This window comes from Trachemys scripta, chromosome 9 (genome assembly GCF_013100865.1).
Source record: "Trachemys scripta elegans isolate TJP31775 chromosome 9, CAS_Tse_1.0, whole genome shotgun sequence".
NCBI classification, from domain to species: Eukaryota; Metazoa; Chordata; order Testudines; family Emydidae; genus Trachemys; species Trachemys scripta.
In genome coordinates, this window is record NC_048306.1 from 50,768,812 (window position 1) to 50,787,846 (window position 19,035).

Below are 19,035 nucleotides of genomic sequence, written 5' to 3' on the forward strand. Positions count from 1 at the left end.
CTGAACCTCTCCTGCACCCACACCCCAACTCCCTGCCCTGAGCCCCTTGCCTGCACTCCAACCCCATGATGCACCCCACACCCTTACTGCACCCCAACCCCCTGCCCTGAGCCCCCTGCCTGCACCTTGTACCCCTCCTGCACCCCAACTCCCTGCCTACACCCCAACCCCCTGCCACACCCCACACCCCTCCTGCACCACAACCCCCTGCCCTGAGCCCCCTGCCGCACCTCACACCCCTGCACCCCAACTCCCTGCCCTGAGCCCCCTGCCGCACCCTGCACCCCTCCTCTGCTCCAACCCCTTGCCCTGAGTTCCTTCCTGCACACCACACCCCCTCCCACACCCCGCACTCCCTCCCACACCCCAACCCCCTGCCCCAGCCCTACATTCATGGCCCTGCGTGCAGTTTCCCCACCCAGATGTGGCCCTCAGGCCAAAAAGTTTGCCCACCCTTGATGTATGGTCATAGACCTAGTTGAGTTGTTACCAGGTAATCAATTATCCAATTAATTTTGCTTTTCTTTTTTGTTAATAAATCATTCATGACCCAATCAAGATTTGTACAAATGTATTCACTATAAATAGCCATCAGCCAAATACCATGATGAGCAGTTGTTGTTGTTCATGGGTAGACTCTTTGTTATTGGTTATTCCTGGCATGTGATTGATGGTGAAAGTCACATGGTATTGTTTCTACCCTTTAATTGGATACTGAAACTTTTTAAACAGGAGAATAATGAAAGACAAATAATGAATAGTGCCCATGAACCAAATACCCATGCAAATAGTGGTGGTATACGAGGAATTCTCCAAACTTTCAGATATATAATGTCTGCATGAATGTAATCCTGAACAGTGAATAATAAAAGACATGAGCAAGATAGAATCAAATAGCCATGGTAGAATCAAATGGCTGTGCAGATGTTAGTGAACACTGAGTTTGCAGTATACAGGGGCAGTATGGATAGGATAGGATAGGATAGGATAGGATAGGATAGGATAGGATAGGATAGGATAGGATAGGATAGGATAGGATAGGATAGGATAGGATAGGATAGGATAGGATAGGATAGGATAGGATAGGATAGGATAGGATAGGATAGGATAGGATAGGATAGGATAGGATAGGATAGGATAGGATAGGATGATATAGTGACTCAGCATTCCCAGGTACACTTCTGCCTCCTTGCTGAAGAGGCTGTGTTCCATTACCTCATGAAGACAGACGTTTGTGCCGATGTGCCACAAATCTTCACAAATCCTGCCTCTGTCACAAGTTACCATCTCCAGGACCACTTTTAACTCCATATAAAGGCCATGGCCTTCCAAATCATCTGCTAAGAACCTGTCCAGACCACACTTAGAAAGAGTTATGTTGTTAGCAGTCCATCCATCCTACACATGTACAATCCAATAGCCACAGTAAGTAGGACACTATCTGCAGTGCCTTTCAGCTCAGATTCAAGGTCTCTCTGTCTTCCCGGGTATTTTGGGGTGGCAGCTAGGAGTGCATGATGGTATGGTGGAAGACTGAGAGTTCAGGAAATGTTGGAGGGATTTAAGATTTTTGGCAGCAATCCCAAATAGATGGATTTTATTTACATGTGGCGGTGGCGGGACTGGGATAGGTGTATTTTTAATAAGCACAAAATAATTGTACTTCTCAGTCACAGACTGGCAATGCTTAACTGATTATACACTAGGTAAAGTGCTGGCAACCCAGCATGACCCCATTTCTATCTACTAGCTGGCTGGTTTCACCCTTGTTTTTGATCTACAGCATCTGTTGGCTTGTGTTTCCAGTCCAGCTTGACCTAGGCTCCTTTCTGTTGTGTTTCAGGCCTTCTCAGCCACTGTTAGACCCCTCCATCCCAGATTTCACTGCCTTTACCTCAGTAGAAGATTGGTTAAGCGCCATTAAAATGAGCCAGTACAGAGACAACTTCCTGACTGCTGGCTTCACCTCCCTCCAGCTTGTTGCCCAGATGACCTCAGAGTAAGTGGCACATACAGTGTACTCACCTAAACTCTTACTCAGCTCCCACTGAAGTCATTGGAAAGACTTCCATTGACTTCTGTGGGAGGAAGATCTGACTCCTAAAGACTGACTTTCTCTTGAGATTGTCAGTGCTTCTTGGCTGAGACAAGGTCAGAAGTAATATGAGAATTGCCTTTCTTGTGGTAGTTTACGATTTTCTCTTCCAGGAAAAAAACACACTAGGAAATGGAAAAAATAAATAACCTCAAATCAACCAACTTTTTTGAACTTCAGATAGGTTTGGTTTGAGTTTGGGGCAAATATTCAGGTTGGTTTTTGGTCTGTCCGATACATGATTGCTTATGAGCCTGCAAATACAGGTCCATTATTTTAGATTTAGAGACGGGACACCTTTTATTTTGTTTTTCTCTCCTATCTCATCAGTAACACTAAAGAACAAAATGAGGTGTCTCTGGGACAAATACCATGAAACATATTAAAGAGTGTAAAATTAAGACATCTAAACTGAACTACCTGTCGTTTTTTTACAGAGATCTCCTGAGAATAGGGGTGACTTTGGCCGGACACCAGAAGAAGATTCTGAACAGTGTCCAGTCTATGAGAGTACAGATGAGTCAGTCTCCAACCTCGATGGCATGACGTCTCTCATTTTATGGGGATGGGAAACAGAGGGGAAGCAATGAAGGGTCAGAGGTGGGACGGGAGGAACAGACTGACAAAGCAGTGAAAAATGTGGAAGGGTTGAATTATCGTCTGAGAACTGTAGCAGCTGCAGACAAAGAACACATGGGACTCGTTTCTAACCGGCAGCTTCCGTTTCTCGCTAACAGAAGCACACTTACCAATGCCAGGGGAAACAGCATATAAATAAATATAAATATGTACAAATCATATATTTAAAAGACAATGAAGACAAACCAATGTGTGTTGGGAAAAAAATAGACTCCAATCCCACCACCAGTGAGCAGTAGTCAAAACTGATAAGAAACAAGGGGCCAGTGGGGTGGGGAGAGGTGCAAGAATTGAGTTCCCAACCCAGAGAAACCATCTTCACAACAACATTCCTTTTCTTTTCTTCTTTTGCTCCCCTCCCTGACCCTCTCTTCCACACCCCATTCCCTTTCTACTCATGATCTATGTGGAAGTGTCTTCAAAAGTCTCCACAGCTACCTACTGTAATATCAAGATGTTGTTCTGTCAAGTACCAAAGGACTTCACTGACCACTGCATGGGGGATCCAAATAAATCCAGTTAATGTCTTCATATTGAAGAAGAGATGTACCTTCAATAGAAAACCTTGTTTTTCTTTTGCTTGCATTTTTTTGCAAAAAGGAAACAAAAACATAATGGAAAAAGAAAAAGGTGTTCCCATGTGCGTGCACGCACATTTGTATGTGTACTTTGTCAACTTACTGTGGATTCACTGCTTCTCCATAACAGAGAAAACAAACCAACCCAAGTGGAATGGACGGTACATTCATAACCTCCAGTGGAACTGGGGGGTGTGGGGGAAGGGACCAGTGACTGGCTTTGCTTTCTGTCTGGATCAATTGCACCTGGAATGTTTAATGAGAAATAAGAGAAAAATAAAGCAAGCCCAACTCTCAATGTTTTGCAAACTTGGAGGAAGAATCAAAGGAACAGTCAGGTTGGATACTGCACAGGTTTCATATGGGATTATTATGAGATGCACAGTGTTTGTTACGGGATTGTTGACTGCAGAGGCAACAAGAAAAGAAGACGGAGAGAGACACTCTGGAAAATAGACTGGTTAGTCCTCTAGCATCTCTGTGATCTGCAAAAGATGGCTATGGAGAACTTTTTTTTTTCCATCGTGTGGACCTAAGGATTTTGCTATTAAGTTACTGACTTAGGTTTCATGGCTTCAGAGGTAGGTCCATATGTTTTGCGTGCCTCTGTGTCCATCCATCCTTCCCTATTGTATCTCTTTGCTCACTTCACTGAGGCATCTTCCATTGAATGTTTTCCAGTGTTTGATCTGTTGTTCATCTGTCAGTCTCTTTGCTAATTTGATCTGTCTAGTTAAAATTACTAGAAGTATGTCAGTGTTTACATAAAACGTTGCAAGAGTGGACAGTCTAGCCTCTCTCTGGAATATGTGAAGAGTTTATAAAAAGAATGAACTCTTAGTAAGGACTTTACTTAGCTCATTCTGTGTGAGTTATCATGCTCCATCACCACATTCTTACAGAAATCACAGTTGTCAACAAAGTGTATTCATGGCATAGGGAATAGATTTCATGGCCCGCTCTTCCAAACACAGAGGTCTGATCAGTTGGCTGAAGGAGCCTGCCTCGCTTCCGACCAGAATTAGCTGAGTTGCTACCAAGCCTGGCATATGAGTGCCTAAGATTCATCTCCTTAAGGAATTTCAGTGGCTCAGTATCTCACATCTATGATTTGGTGGCTCACTAGCTTGCATCCATCATTGTGACCATGCAGAGATGTGATGGTCTGGGGAAAAAACAGAAACTTTTGGAAAAAACAGATTTTTTCCCCATTTTTTTCTGAGACCCAGTATGGAAAAATTAACAATTTGGGGAAGCATTTAAAAGAAACTGTTATATGAAATATTTTCTCTCAGAATGAATAGTGAAAGAAGAAGGAAAAACTTGAGCTGTGCTAGCATTTCCAAGAATACATTAGTAACTGTTTAAGTTATACTGGTTCATAGGATGGCTAGGTTTGTCTACAGCACTTACTGTATATATAATGATAGTGCACTGTTAAAGAGTATAGTAACTCCGCCATCAGAAAGTTTGATATATAGCTGAATTTACTGTTGGTCCTTAATATTCTGCTCTGTTAATTACATTATAGGGACATTCATTTTCCAAGCTTTTTCTCTAGAAACGTGAGTTTCTTCTGTTCCTGCATGATAATGTCAGGTCAGGTCTATATACGTACTATGTCTGAGCCCAAAGGATATAACCTCCCATTATGTTTATAATAGTATTAATGTTTTCTATTTTCAACAATAGGCAAAAAATACACCTAAGTACCTTAGCGTGCAGTTGCAGCTCCCTAATACTAGGTGTATTCGTCATTATTCTCTGAATCAAAACTAAAGAATTTATACTTAGTTCATAAATATACCAACAGTTCTTTTTATGTGCTAACTAAATTATACACATTACATTTCTCATTCTTAAAGAAGCAAATAAAGTTTCATTTTGATAAGCACATAACTACTGCAGATATTTCAATTTTCCACAAATTTCTGTGTTTTTTTTTTTTTCTGGAGGAAAAAAAGCAGAAACAGCTGTGTTTGCTCTCTACCTTCAAAATTTCTGGAAATTGTACAGCTCTACTCTCTTCCACATACTGCATAGATGCACTTATACAGCCGAACACCACTGGAGCTGATCTTCAGTCTGGGTGTAATATTGGAGGTGGAGTAAAGGTAGTTCTATCACTGGACAAATATTCTAAGCAAAAGTCATTCTGCCTGGTGGCCTGTACCTCTCCTCTGTGCTCTTTCATGGGCACCAGATGTCTTCTTTCTCCATGTTGCAGTTTCAGATGGGCCATCTCCTGTGACCACTGCACCCCCAATCCCTGGAAAGGTTTTCTATGGGGCATGAGGTTGGCTGCCCAGCATCCTGAAACAGTGAGACAAGTACATTCCTGTTCACACCAGCACGCTGGGTGATGGGATCTAGAGACACTTCCGAAGTATTTGCACTATCATTAGGACACCTGGCCTTCTGGTTTGTCCCTTTCCTCCAGAGCTGAATGCATGAGTAGTGGGAGTTATCTTTATTTACTACCCTATTCTTGCAAGATGGGACTTAGCTTCCAATAGCTAAGAACACCTCTTCCTGGATTGGGAGGGCTGTGGCTGCTCAGAGTTGTGAGATGGGAGAGCTGACATCTATCACTTCCTAAAGAGTTGTGGAGAGGGAAGAACCGGATACCCAACGTGCAAGGGCAAAGACAAAGGAATTATAGGCCTCCAAGCAGATTTCAGTGGAAAGTGGACCCTGGCACCTGGATATTCTTTACATCGGCAGTTTTCGCTTTAGTTAGGAAAGTGTCACAAAGCTCAAATGAAGAATAGATACTAACAAATGCAAAAATTATCTTGTTTCAACTTGTAGAGTTTCCCCCAGAGAAACAGGCAAAGAAAAACTCCCCTTGTCTGACAGCAGAAGGGACTGTTCCAAGGCCTGTCTGATAGACAAGCATTAATACCGTTTGGAATATTCACCACCAAAATCTGTATTCAAGCATGTTGTCACACCAAATACAACATGCATATGAAACATGCATTCTGCATACTAATACACTGTGTCACTACATTTCTATTCACAATTGGTAAGGGATCCTTTGTGTTTTTATTATTTCTCTTTTATTAGAAGAAAACTAAAGGTATAAAGCAGCATGACAGTGAAACTGACTAAATAAAAAAAACTACATTTATGACTACCTTGCTGCTGCTTATTATGCAGGGTGGGAATGCTCCTGATAGGAAGTTGTCCCTCTAGCCTTGCTTTGCCTAGTTTCTATGGTTTATATGTAGTGCAGGAACAGAACTGAGTTACAACCCTTCTTAATGTGAAATCAATGGGTCCAATTCTGCCCATTGAAGTCCATGGGCTCTGTACCCATCTGGCTGAGAATAAAATTGACCCTTCTGCTTCCAAAGTAATTTAGTTGTTCTAGGATGCCATGCTGTTTAACTCTACCTGATTATTTCCTGTGACAAATTACCTTTGTTCCCTTCCCCACCTCTCATATTCGTTGTCACTGCAGGCAAAACCTGTGTTACTGGTCTTGACCACTTACTGAGCACTGGCAGTGTGCTAGAAACTATAAAAACATAAAGGAGAACAAGGATCAAGCTCTTCCAAAATATCTCCTAACTGAGACTCCTAAATTCACCTACATAAATGTAAGAGATTTTCCAAAGTGCTGTGCACCTAGCGGCTTGCACTGGTACCATAGATTCACAGATGTAAAGATTGGTTAGCCATGTATCTTTCCCAGGGTCCATTAACCATCATCCTATTGTTTAATTTAACTCTCTGGCCTAGTGGCTAGAGCTCTGTATTGGGACTCAGGAGACATGGGTGCTATTCCGGCTCTGCCACTGGCCTGCTGGGTGACCTTGGACATGTCACTTCTCCCCTCCGTGCCTCAGTTTCCCCATCTGAACAATGGGGATAATGACACTGACCTACTTTGTAAAGCACTTTGAGATAGACTAATGAAAAGTGCTAGATATGATGATTTAGAGTTTTATTCTCTCCTTTTTGCCATGGAACAGACCCTGGTCCCCCTCTGTCTCTTCCAACTTGCGTAGACCAGGGAGTAGGCATGGGCAATGTTCCTGATTTCCACAACAGGAAAGTGTTAAATTGCAGATGGAAGTGTGGGAAATAAGCATATCTGGTCACAAGGAGCTTCTGTCCTGCCATTTGTGGAGAGTGGGATATTTCCTCTGAGAACAATGCTATATTTATATAGCTTTGTATAAGATCAGCTAATAGAAGCACCCATCTGAAGCTCTGGATGCCCTTTTCCAAGGCTGAGAATTTACAGTACTGAGAGAATCACAGGAAACTGTTTAAACCCACTGCAACTTCCTCCACAATCCTGATCAGACCTGCTTCCAAAACTACATACCATGATACCATGCCAGTAATTAACCCCATCCAGTTCTCCCCCATCCTGTCCCCAGAAGCCTGAGAAGAAAGGCAAGCTTTGTGATGTGTCCAGAAAGTGAACAAACCCCAGCAGGTCCAAGGCAGGAAGCATGTCCCAGTTGAGGGGATCTTTCAGAGAATGCCTTCCTCTCTTCCATATGGAGGGAGCTGCTGCTTGAGCTCATCTGCTGACGTCAGCTGTTGTGCAACAGCATCATGAAAGAGGCAACAGCTTCCAAACCACTTAGGCCTCTAAAGGGCAAAACCAACAACCTAAACTCCATCCAGCAGCCCATGGTGCACCTGCTATGTGCTCCCAACTAAAAGCTCCACTTCATACAAGTGCTGTTACATTCTGGATGAATTTTATCTTCTGAGTGGCCTCAAGGTACATCCCCCACCCAGGACAGCACATTGCAGTATTTGAATCTCGAGGTGAAAGAGGTATGGATCAACACAGCAAGGGCCACATCTGAACAAAAAGTGTCCACTCACCTTGCAAGGACAAATAGTAAACCTGCTCCTAGTCACAGCTGCTACTAGAGCATCCAGAAGTAACCTTGAGTCTAACGAGACCTCTAAGTCACAAATGTGATTGCGAAGTAATGGCTGCATGCCACCAATTATTGATGCTGATATAATTCTTGCCAATTCTTCTGGATGCTGCCCCCAACCCAACTAATATTATCTCTGTCTTTTTCTGGACTGACCCTCAGTCATCAAGCCCTCATCCAAATCCCAATCTCCTGCAAAGACTGGGTCATCATTTCACTGCACCAAAAGCATCAGCTATAATGGAGATATAGATCTGGGTATAATCTGAATACTGCAGATGCTGTAGGCCAGGACTTCTTCTTAACCCTCCTGCTGGCCTCATACACACAGTGGACAGTGGTGGGGACAGAGCAGGGCCTAGCTATACTCAGTATGAGAGACAGTTAGGGTGGATAAACAGCTGCTCATAATTATCTTCAAGGTTCTTCTGTGTTAAAAAGTGCAAAACTGCTACAAAATGATTCTTCTCCTGCTAAGAACCTTCATCCAGTCAACAACCTCTCATGAGCAGTGTACAAAAAGCCACTGAGAGGTGTAATAAAATTCACATGGACACATTGTCTTCATCGTTATTCAGGAGGAGATCATCCACCAACAAAAGTGATGCAGTTTCTCTCCTACACTGAGGTCTAAACCCAGAACAACCAGGGTCAAAGAGATCTGAAGACTGCAAATATTCACGACCACCTTCTCCATAATTTTTCCCTGAAATACTGGAGATTTGGTACTGGTTTACAGGTGGTCCAGTGGTCATTAGCAAGATGATAACTTAAGTAAAGGCCTCCTTGGGAACACCTGGGATCCTACCCTCAGCATTGACCGTTGCGACTGTGTCATCACCAGTCTTTACCAGCCAGCAGGGACATGGCTCTGATACACAGGCAGTGGCCCGAAGTGCCCCCACCATTTCCAGAACTTGAGCAACACTGGCTACACCTCAAACGGAAGTCTCTGTGCTGGTGCACTCAGGACATTGACCTAAACTGACAGATGCTGCAAATGCTGTCTGAATTCCAGCCATTTGTATTGTAGTGGAACAAGCAAACTCCTCACAAAAGCGAAAAACTGGACTACATTTCTAAGAGGAGTCAGCTGGGATTAATCAGGTTATCCACCACCTGAAGCAGTTCTGCTGACTTTGCAGATGCTATGGGGGACTCAACGACACCTCTCCATGTCAGAGCATAAGTATTTTAAAATTTTCAGATTGGGACTTCTACCAGCAGCTCTCTAAGCATCTCCCTCTTGGTTAGTCTGTGGCAAGTCATCTTTAAGACTTGGTGGCCTGTGAGGGTAAAGTTATATCAGCAACCAGGGATAAAATATCCTTCTAATAGTCCCATCCCATCAACAGAGTGATCAATGGTTGCCCAGAACCTGTTTCTCTAGGTTTTCTTGAGTAGGCTTTGGTCCCTCATCTTAGTGGGAGAGAGACACCAAAGCAGGAGTCTTCCCAGACCTAAATAATGTCAGTGCGTTCCATGGCAAGTGACTCAAAATGTTGCATCTATGCGTATTTAAAAGCTGCTTTCTAGAAATGAATGATTAGGGGATTTATGGTAAAATGCGTGGGGCTGACTGAAATTTTTCCTTCAAAACATTTGTTTATACAGTTGGAAATTTTCATGAAAAATGTTAGTGGTGATAGAAATTTTCTGATTTTTCAATAGAAAACTGAAAAAAAAGACCCTTCCCTCCCAAAATTTCTGGCTTCCCTGACCCCTCCCTCCCAACATTTCCACAGGATTCCCTGCCCCCCAATACTTTCCAGCAAGAAATAATTAGTATTTATGTCCAGCTCTAAAGATGAATAAAATGTAATAGCCCCTGTTTGCAAGCCTTGTGGAACATTTCCCTTAAACTCCTCAGTGTCTCTCTCTCTCTCTGTCTCAGACACACACACTCTCACTCCGCCTCTCAAGAAAAAAAGTCCTACAATGGGTTGTGCAAGCTCCAATGTGAGTGAGAGGCTTTATTCCTTCCCCTGGTTTCTCATTGCAAGAGTTCTGCTCTCCAGAGTTGCTGTCACCATTGACCCCCAAGGTTACACTCTCCACCACAGATAGCAGAGCCTTCTCAGTGCAGGGCCCACGTCCCTGGAAGTAGCTCCTTCCAGGAGGCTGAGTTTAATGAGCTGCCATGCACAATATAATACCTGCCTATTGAGTCAAGGCTTTGTACAAGGTTTGCTTTAGCTTAATGTTGAAGAAGTGGAGATCTTATGGAAAGGAGTGAAAGGGCAGGTTTGCTGTAGGCCTTAAAGATAGAAGCTTGGGATGTTGTTATTGGTTTTCTAAACATAAGGCATCTAGGTGCGTGGCAATAGATGTGGAGCTACATTTCTGGCTACGTAAGTGAAATCATAACTACATTCTTCCCATCCCTCTGCATTAATCTGAAGCTGTCTCTACAAGTGAAGTGTGACCTGCCCTTCTTCTGTCAATTGTCTGTTTTTCAAAGAGCAGGCCCCACATGATTCATTAGATAGAGATCAGAGGTTAAAGGTGACTTGAGGATGTGAGTAGCAATGTCTCTGAGGGACCTTTGCAAAGATAAGATTGACCAGCTGTGCAAGGAGGACTATTGTGTGATTTTAAATTATTTCTAGAAGCATCACCTTCAAAAGACACGACCTCCAAAATTATCTGGCTGGGCACTGTGCTGACTTCCCCAGTAGTATTGACTTGGACAGGCTGTACTTTCAGGAATAAAACCCAGTTAGGACAAGTTAGCTGGGACTTTTCTTGAGTGGAAGAGAGAATGTGTTAATTGAGAACTCTCCTACCTCTTGAGTTGAGCCAGCATGATTGTTGACTGACCACATAATAAAATCTAAACAGCAGAAAGGCAACATTCACTATGAATCAGCCTCAAATTTGGCCACTCCCTTCTAAGAAGAATTTCAGATTATAACATCACCCCCACATTTCCTTTCCTTATTCTTCCTCCCAGTTTTCCGTCTCAAAGGGTCTTTCTCCCCCATTGTCTTAACCAAAAGCTCATGACCAGGTTCATAAGAAATGGAATGTCACCGTCATGTGAGATACAAGGAGTTTTCTCCTGTGAAATTCAAACACCAATGCTTAAGATTTGCATTTCTGAACGGGTTTGGCCAGCTGGAAGAGTGACCTTCAGATTTCCAGGGCTCCATTCTAAGGCCCTGTTTTCCATACACAGGGATACATCACTCTTGAAAAGCAACTTCTGGGTAGCCATGTCCATTTTGCACTCATGGTGCCTGAAATGAGAACAAAGCTGAACCATGGCTCCCTGTGTTTTTACTCTACCTGCCGAAGGCAGCTCAGTGCTGCTCCCTTTGGAAAGCGTAGTCTCCTCACTGAACAGTCTCAGCCTCTCCTCGCAGCAATGCCTGCAGCTTTACAGCCCACTTGTTCCTTTCCTTGCTCTCCTCTGGCAGCAGAGGACCCAGGGAGGATGGGAAGAACAGCTAAGGCCTGCCTGTAAACAATCCCTCTTAGATGTTTCTCCCACCTGGCTGGAGCCACAGTTAACACTGTGTGGACCCAACTCTGGTCCCCATCTCTTAGTCCTTGCAGTGGGCTCTGCCCTTTCTGGGCTGCCTTATATTTCCTTCACAGTGGGGACCAAAAAGGGAAACAAACATTCCAGTGTGTCTGAGAATAAACCTTTCTTGGAGCCAACTCAAAAGAGAAATAGCCAGCAATACCCTCTCACTTTGGGGGTGCTTGCAGAATGGTTTTACAAGAGTCCTTCTGGCCGGGGAGCCAAATCAGGCTCAGCTGGGAGTTCACTACATGCCCCGTAGGGCTGGTGGTCTCCAATAAGGGAGTTCCCCCTGCTGCTGCAGAATCCCCTTCAGCTAATTCTAGCTCCGAAGTCCTTCCTGCTTTGCAGACAGCAGCTTCCTCCTCTTTAAAAGCCTCCTTCCCACCACCCACACAGGCCACTCTTGCTCCTTCCCCATCAGGGCAGGGTGCATAGGCCCCATCACACCGCCCATCAGCAATAATGTCCCACAAGGCCTCCATACCCTGCCTCAGAGAGGCTGCTAGAGCCCATGGTGTGGGAAGCCTCCAGCATGGCCAGCCCCCCCTTCTCCTGGCTGTAGGAAACAAAGTGGGGTGGGCCCTGCAGATACCTCCCTTTCACTGTTCCTCTATTTATTCAAGTTATTCTGCTCTCCCTTGTGGCCTTGTATGGCCCCAGTGGTGTCTGCTCTGACCCAGTGCATTCTGGTGTGCGGGAGTAGGACAGTTTTGTTCCTGCCTGTGTATTTGTCCTATTTTAAGGAAGGAGGTTCTGTCCCTGCACTAGGGTTGCCAGTTTTGTTTGGATGTGTTCCTGGAGGTTTTATCACCTGACATCATCTTTAATTAGAGATTGATTTTAATTTCCTGGAGACTTCAGGACAATCCTGGAGGATTGGCAACCCTATCCTGCACTCAGATTGTCCAAGGCATCTCTTTTGTCAAAGAGGTTATGGAGTCTTTAGAAGCCATGGTGCAGCGCTGAGCCTTTTACAAGGAGAGCGTTGGGTGTGAAAGTCTGCAGCTAGGTAGCCTGTGGGACTGCCAGGTGGGCATTGCAACCCATCCATTTCTTTCCTGGATCTGTGGATTCTAGTGTAGGAGAAGATAAATGTATCGTTCAGAACCAAATTGTCCTGATTTTTGTTGGATCATTTTGCTGGCTCCTTCATGCTGCTGCGTTTGAACTTTGTTCAGCCATCAGGGCTCTCCCGGAGTCACCCCAAGGCAGATTATTGACATCTCTTCTTCCTGCCAGCTAAGAGATAGCACCTCTTCCGCTTCATTCCAGGGCAGGGGTTGCAGCCAGAGTAGGTGCCACAATCTGGCTTATGATCTTTTCTTCTTCCAGTTCTGATGCCTCTGGAGGGAAGGCTCTGCCCACCTGACACCCTTAGAAATGGCAATAGGCAACATCGTCACTTCTCAAAGGCAGAGGAAGATCTGAAGTTGGAGGTATCTGTACCTAGCTCAAATGAATTCTGAGTTGTTTGTCACCAGGCTCACTATGAGTCTGCCAAGCTGTCTCTTCAGTCCGTCTTGGTCTCTCTTTACCCAGATGCGACATTTGATTATGGCCCTTGCTATCCCAAACAATTTCTTTTAAAATGGCAGATGCTTCCAGTAACACTGAGGGATGTGCTTTTTGACAGCCAGTTTAACAATCAATGTATTTTTTGTTCTCTCTTGTGAGGCCAGGTAGCTTTGCAAGAGGGCAGCATGGCATTGTAAGAGGGCACCAGTGTTCTGCCATTTTCACTCAAGTGCAAAAGACTTTGGCAGTTCTGCCATCAGATTTTTTTTATATGTCCCACTACAAGCCCCCGAGAGGTGCTGACCATTCATTGCAGCTCCCACTGACTTCAGGAACGGACTTGGAGAGATGGAGGTGGAGGAAGGGTGGTACCTGGAAAGATGGAGGGGGGCATAGAACTGGGGAGGTTGGTCTGGACCCTAGGGCAGGGAACTAGGTTTAGACAGCAGACCAGTCCCATCCAGGCCCTCCCTATGAATTCTCCCTTCCTAATTGCGACTTGTTAAGCCCAGCACGTATTACATCCCTAATTCTGAGTCTTGCTGTCTGATTGCATCACTGTTTAATTCCTTTCCCTCTCTGTTCTCCATGCCGCCAAGTCTGTCCATTTCACAGGCTGGCGTTTCTCTGGCAGTGAGTCTATCTTTCTCACTCCCTGTTTATTTCTTATGTCTATCTACTGATCAATCTATTTGTCTATCTTGCCTCGCTCTTTATTTTCTTTGACTGAATCTATCTTGTTCTCTCGCACTCTCAAATCATGTCCTTTTACTCTATGAAATGCTTTTCAATTGTCAGTTTCATTTCTACATTTCTATGGCAACCACAAAATCTCAGCCTAGTCATCATCTTTTTTTTTTTTTTTGCATGTAGTGGATTTGCTAGGAGACTGCTGACAGGCTGTACTTCAAGTAATTTATCTCGTAAAGCAAACAGCTTTGGGGAGGGGAGAGGGGGCAGAGCTGAGGAAGGAAGGCCATGAGAGGCTGGGGTCTAGGATATGAAGAAGGCATTCAGTGACTGAAGGCTTCCTGGGGTCCCCAAGCTGATAGCTTTGTGATTGGGGTGGGAGTAGGGGCATAAAACTTGCTGTGAGTGGCTTGGAGAGGTGCTTAAATCTCCTTACAGTTGTGGACAGATGGTGTGGTGTTTGTTAAATGGCTGTTTACAATTCCACTGAGCAGTATAAAGCCCTCACTGCCCGCTCAAGAAGCAATTGGAGGTGTGGAAGGCTCGGATGGCTGTGACAGAGACAAGAGAGGGGGTATGGGGCGGGGGAAGGAGCCGATGTGTGTATGAGAAACGCACTACATCATACTCATTGTTGAGACTGTATCATCCGAAACCTGCAGCCTCTGGAGTGGAAGATGCTCTTGCAGCATGGAGATCTTTGACGCAAGACTGGATGTCCTTCTACAAAACATGCCACAGGACATGGGCTTCATGGAGAAAACACTGGGTGATGTTCTCTTGCCTGTGCTGTGATGCTCAGCCTAGATTATTATGTTGGTCCCTCCTGGCCCTGAAGTATGAGTCTATTTCATTGGTACCCAACAAAGTCAAACTCAGATGTTTCCTTTTCCTTTGGAATTCATCACTCTCTTTATAAAATGTCATCTGTGGAAAGTCAAGGCGCATGAGTGTTAGACAGACTGCTTTCCGATAGCAGTAATTAAAATGGGTTGCAGTGTAGCTGGAAGCCAAGGTAAAGTCAATCGCTCTCATATTAGAGACAATAACAGCATTAGAAATAGAGAGAGAGAACAGATTAATAGCATTATTATGTGGCTTTTTTAAATAAAGGAAATATATTTTGCACTGTTAATGACCTTCAAATTAACGTCTCTTTGAAAGCACTTATGTATATTTAATTGTAAATGTTGCTGAAAGTCAAAGCGGGGATTGCAGTGAAAGCAGCAGGAAGCCGGTTTTTAAATAAGAGCAAACTCGGATCATTATTTCTAAGCCTGTCAGCTTTGGGGAGTTTTAATGTATTCATTTTTTCCCCCAAGAAAATCATTGGTGGGTTTTTTTGCACTTTGAAGATCTCCACTCTCTCTCTGTGGGCAATGACTCGATATCTGTGTTGTACTTCCTGATTTTTCTTTTTGGCTTTGTGCTCATTGAGAGAGTAATCACGTTTATTGATATCCAGTCTAGGAGCACAAAGGATTTGGTGACCTCACAATTCGAGGTAGTTTAGTAACTGGTGATTACTGATGTAGCATAGTGAGAGGTTTATTCTGCCACAAATAATAATGCTTACCTTGTAGGCAGCAATTTTCATCCAGAGATCTCAGCACACTCTATAAAGGAGGGTATATATCATTATCCCCTTCTACAGATGGAGTAACTGAGGTACAGAGAGGTGAAGTAAGATGCCTAAGACCAACCAGCCGGTCAGTGGCAGAGGTTAGGTCTCCTGACTCCCAACACAGTGCCCTATCTCCTAGACCACAGACCCTTCCAAGTGAAGAGAAGGTGGAGAGAACCAGAATGGCATAAATGTAAATGTCAGGGTCCTTATTTTCTGAGAACTTGTGAAATGGCTTCTCCCTAACTCCCATTAGCTTCAGTGGGAGCCAAGTTAGACTAACACAAATACTTTGGAAAATCCCACCCAAGATATTTAATATTTGTCTGTGGGTGCAAATAATTTATCCTAAGGGTTCATAGGAATTCTTTTTGCCATATGTGTTGTTACAAAAGCTGCCCAGACCCCACTATTACAAGGTGCATACAAATAGACTTCCCAAGAGACCTTGGGGCAATCTGGGACATGATGATTTGGAAGAGAATCTGGTGTCTCCTACTGATTGGGATGCTGCAGGAGTATTCCAGCTGGTAGAGGCAGGGAATCTGGAGCAGAATAAATACTCAGGCTTCATTTACAGCATTTTTTAGTGAATTACCATGATCATTGTTGCTGATTTACAACTAGGATGTACACATTTGCATTTCTTACATTTCTTGCTTCTGATCTAGAAAAGCTGCTAATAAATTTGAACCACAATATGTTCATTTAGAAGCCATTATTTTTAAACATTGAATTTAACTTTAAAAAATTCAATAGATTTCCAACTTGAGAAATGGATTTCCAAACCTCACAATAGATTTTCAAACACTGCCAAACAAATTCTAACTCTTCGTACTTCCTTCTTCTCACCCACCTTCATTTCTCTGTCTTTGGGTTATATGTGATTAATTTATCATTTAGAGACTTGCCATTCTGATCAGAGTTTTAAATCTGCCTCTTGCACTTAAAGCAGGTGTTCTGTATTTGCTTCTTCAAAGTTCTGATTGAGTAAGGTGATCCACAGAAGGTTATTCAATTTACATGTCATAATCTGATTTGGCGGCTCTTATATCAGAGCCTGCCACGATGGATGATGATCTAATTATAACTTGGGAGCCTTCCAAATTGTTTTCAAAGAAGTTCAAGGAGACCCTTTTGTGAAATTCAAAATAAGATTCCCCGGGACGAGAGAGAAAGAGAGAAAGAGAACGAACTTCATATTTAAAACTTCTAAAATGATTCTGGGGAGCAGACACAGATACCCCATATTTAAATGCTTGTTGCATTCACAGAGTAACATGAGCCCGTGGGGTGGATCCAGTGGATGTCCTCAGTTCTAATCCCAGAGCTTCTTCTGAAATTCTGTCTGACCTTAGGCAAGTCTCTTTACCTTTCTGTGGCCTGTTTGCCATCCCACCCATTGTGTATTTAGACTGTGAGGTCTTTGAATTTAGGGACATAGGAATTACCAAATTGGAGCCGACCCAAGTCCATCTAGTCCAGAACCCTGTTTTTGACAGTGGCTGATACTACATGCTTTGGTGGCAAGCCTAAGAACCCTGCAGCAGGCAGATGTGAGAATGGAAGGTCTCTCATTATGTGTTTATATAGCTCCTAGCCCAGTGGAGCCTCTAGGTGCTACTGAAATATGACGACTAATAGAGCATAATGGCAGGTTCTATGCCAAAACAGTGCTGAAAGAAGTTATTCTTATGGCAAATTTGTCGTTGAAGTGTGCCAACCCATCTGAAAACAACCTGAGATGCTTGAACTCTGATCAGGTTTTTAACTTTACATCTTCCTCTTTTTTATGCATTTTGGTCTGGTGTAATGTGCATTGGCAGATGTCTGCCTGTATGTTTCTGTGCAGAGTGAGCTACTTTTACAGTCCTGCTCTGACCGGGTGGAAGTGCCATTCCAGCCACGCTTTTTGCGCGTGAAGGTGCGTGCTAGCTCCAGCAACTGGAAGCAAGAGATGAACTTTAATAAAAAAATTAATTGGAAGCCTCCAAAAGCATTTTCAGGGTCGGCTCCAGGCACCAGCCCACCAAGCATGTGCTTGGGGCGGCGCCTGGAGGGGGGCGGCGCGGCGGGGCGCTCCGGCCTGAGAGCGGGGCCGCGACTGGGCTCGCCGCCCTCCCCGTGGCGCTCCTGCCACCGGGGGCTCTCCGCCCTCCCCTCGGCACTCTGGCCGCCAGGGAGAGTGGAGAGCCGCGGCGGGCTCTCCACCCTCCTCCCGGCGCTCTGGCCACCGGGGAGAGTGGAGAGCCCCCGGCTGGGATCTCCGCCCTCCTCCCGGCGCTCTGGCCGCCGGGGGCTCTCCGCCTTCCCCCCGGCGCTCTGGCCGCCGGGGAGAGCGGAGAGCCCCAGCTGGGTTCCCCGCCCTCCTCCCGGCGCTCTGGCCGCCGGGGAGAGCGGAGAGCCCCGGTCGGGTTCCCCGCCCTCCTCCCGGCGCTCTGGCCGCTGGGGAGAGCGGAGAGCCCCGGCTGGGTTCCCCGCCCTCCTCCCGGCGCTCTGATCGCCGGGGAGAGCAGAGCCGCGGCGGGCTCGCCGCTCTCCCCCCGGCGCTCCGGCCGGTGGGGGATTTGCCTAGGGTGGCAAAAAAGCCAGAGCCGGCCCTGGCATTTTAACCAACTCTATTAAGGAAAATGGGGAGAGGATGAAGGTTGGAAAGAGGATGAAGAGGGAGGAAGAGATGACCGGAGTGGGGAGAAAAAGAGACAGAATCTTTGGAGTTAACGCTAGTTTTACACTGGTGCAAGTCTAATGTTTTCAGTAGGGTTACTCTAGACTGACATCTATAAAAGGGAAAGGAGAATCAGGCCCATTCAATTCTGATATTGGTGCAGTACATTTTTTTGTGGTCTGTCCAGTATGAGTTGGGCTTGTTATCATTTCCACTGGCAGTCTAATTTGCAACCTCATGCTATAATAGCTAACTATTAATAAATAAAAGGCTTTTCTGATATTTGGCCTAAATTCCCTTTCTTAATTTATATACTTGCTTCTGCAGAAGTATTCCAGCCATTGTGTCCAACTTGTGATGGTTCTGATGGTTTATCCTTTGGTGCTTAATAGGTTTGCTTTCTTGCTTTTTCCCATTGATCTGATCTGCTGGTCAGGCCCTGGTAAGTTTTCTTCCAGAAAGCAGATGGCCTTGCACTTCATGTAAATGTAGTTCTCCTGGTTTTCATTCAGGAACAGCAACACTGCAAACCTTCTGCATCAGCTCACCTTTGGATCCATGCTGTATTCCACTTATGCTGTGTACTTTTTTCAAAGGAGTTTGGTAGGACTTCACAGTGCCTGGCCTGCACACTTCAGCGGCTTCTTCTAAGAGCTTCCTGGGGAATTCCCATGGAAATCCTCTGCTAGCTGTCCAGAGTGTTCACTCAGCATTGACATTTATCGCTATTCTCACTTCCAGCCCCCTCATTATCTGCACTGGCTCACTGCCCCAACTTCTCAAC

The 19,035-nt window shown here is 44.8% G+C and overlaps 1 protein-coding gene across 6 annotated transcripts in view; it reads left to right on the forward strand.

Annotated features, from left to right (window-relative positions):
- The window catches only part of EPHB1 (EPH receptor B1), a 357,291-nt gene that overhangs the window by 327,639 nt on the left and 10,617 nt on the right, over positions 1 to 19,035 (forward strand). For 2 of the 6 annotated variants that reach the window (XR_004647020.1, XR_004647023.1), the window contains exons 15-16: positions 1,844 to 1,999; positions 2,533 to 3,893. Coding sequence is in view for 1 of the 6 variants with exons in the window: in XM_034780745.1 (XP_034636636.1) it covers positions 1,844 to 1,999; positions 2,533 to 2,641 (265 nt within the window). In the remaining 5 variants the exon portion in view is untranslated. Of the gene's footprint in view, positions 1 to 1,843; positions 2,000 to 2,532; positions 3,895 to 5,267; positions 7,037 to 13,086; positions 13,191 to 19,035 lie in introns of those variants that run through there. The other 4 variants (XR_004647021.1, XR_004647022.1, XM_034780745.1 and 1 more) reach the window with 4 other exon arrangements.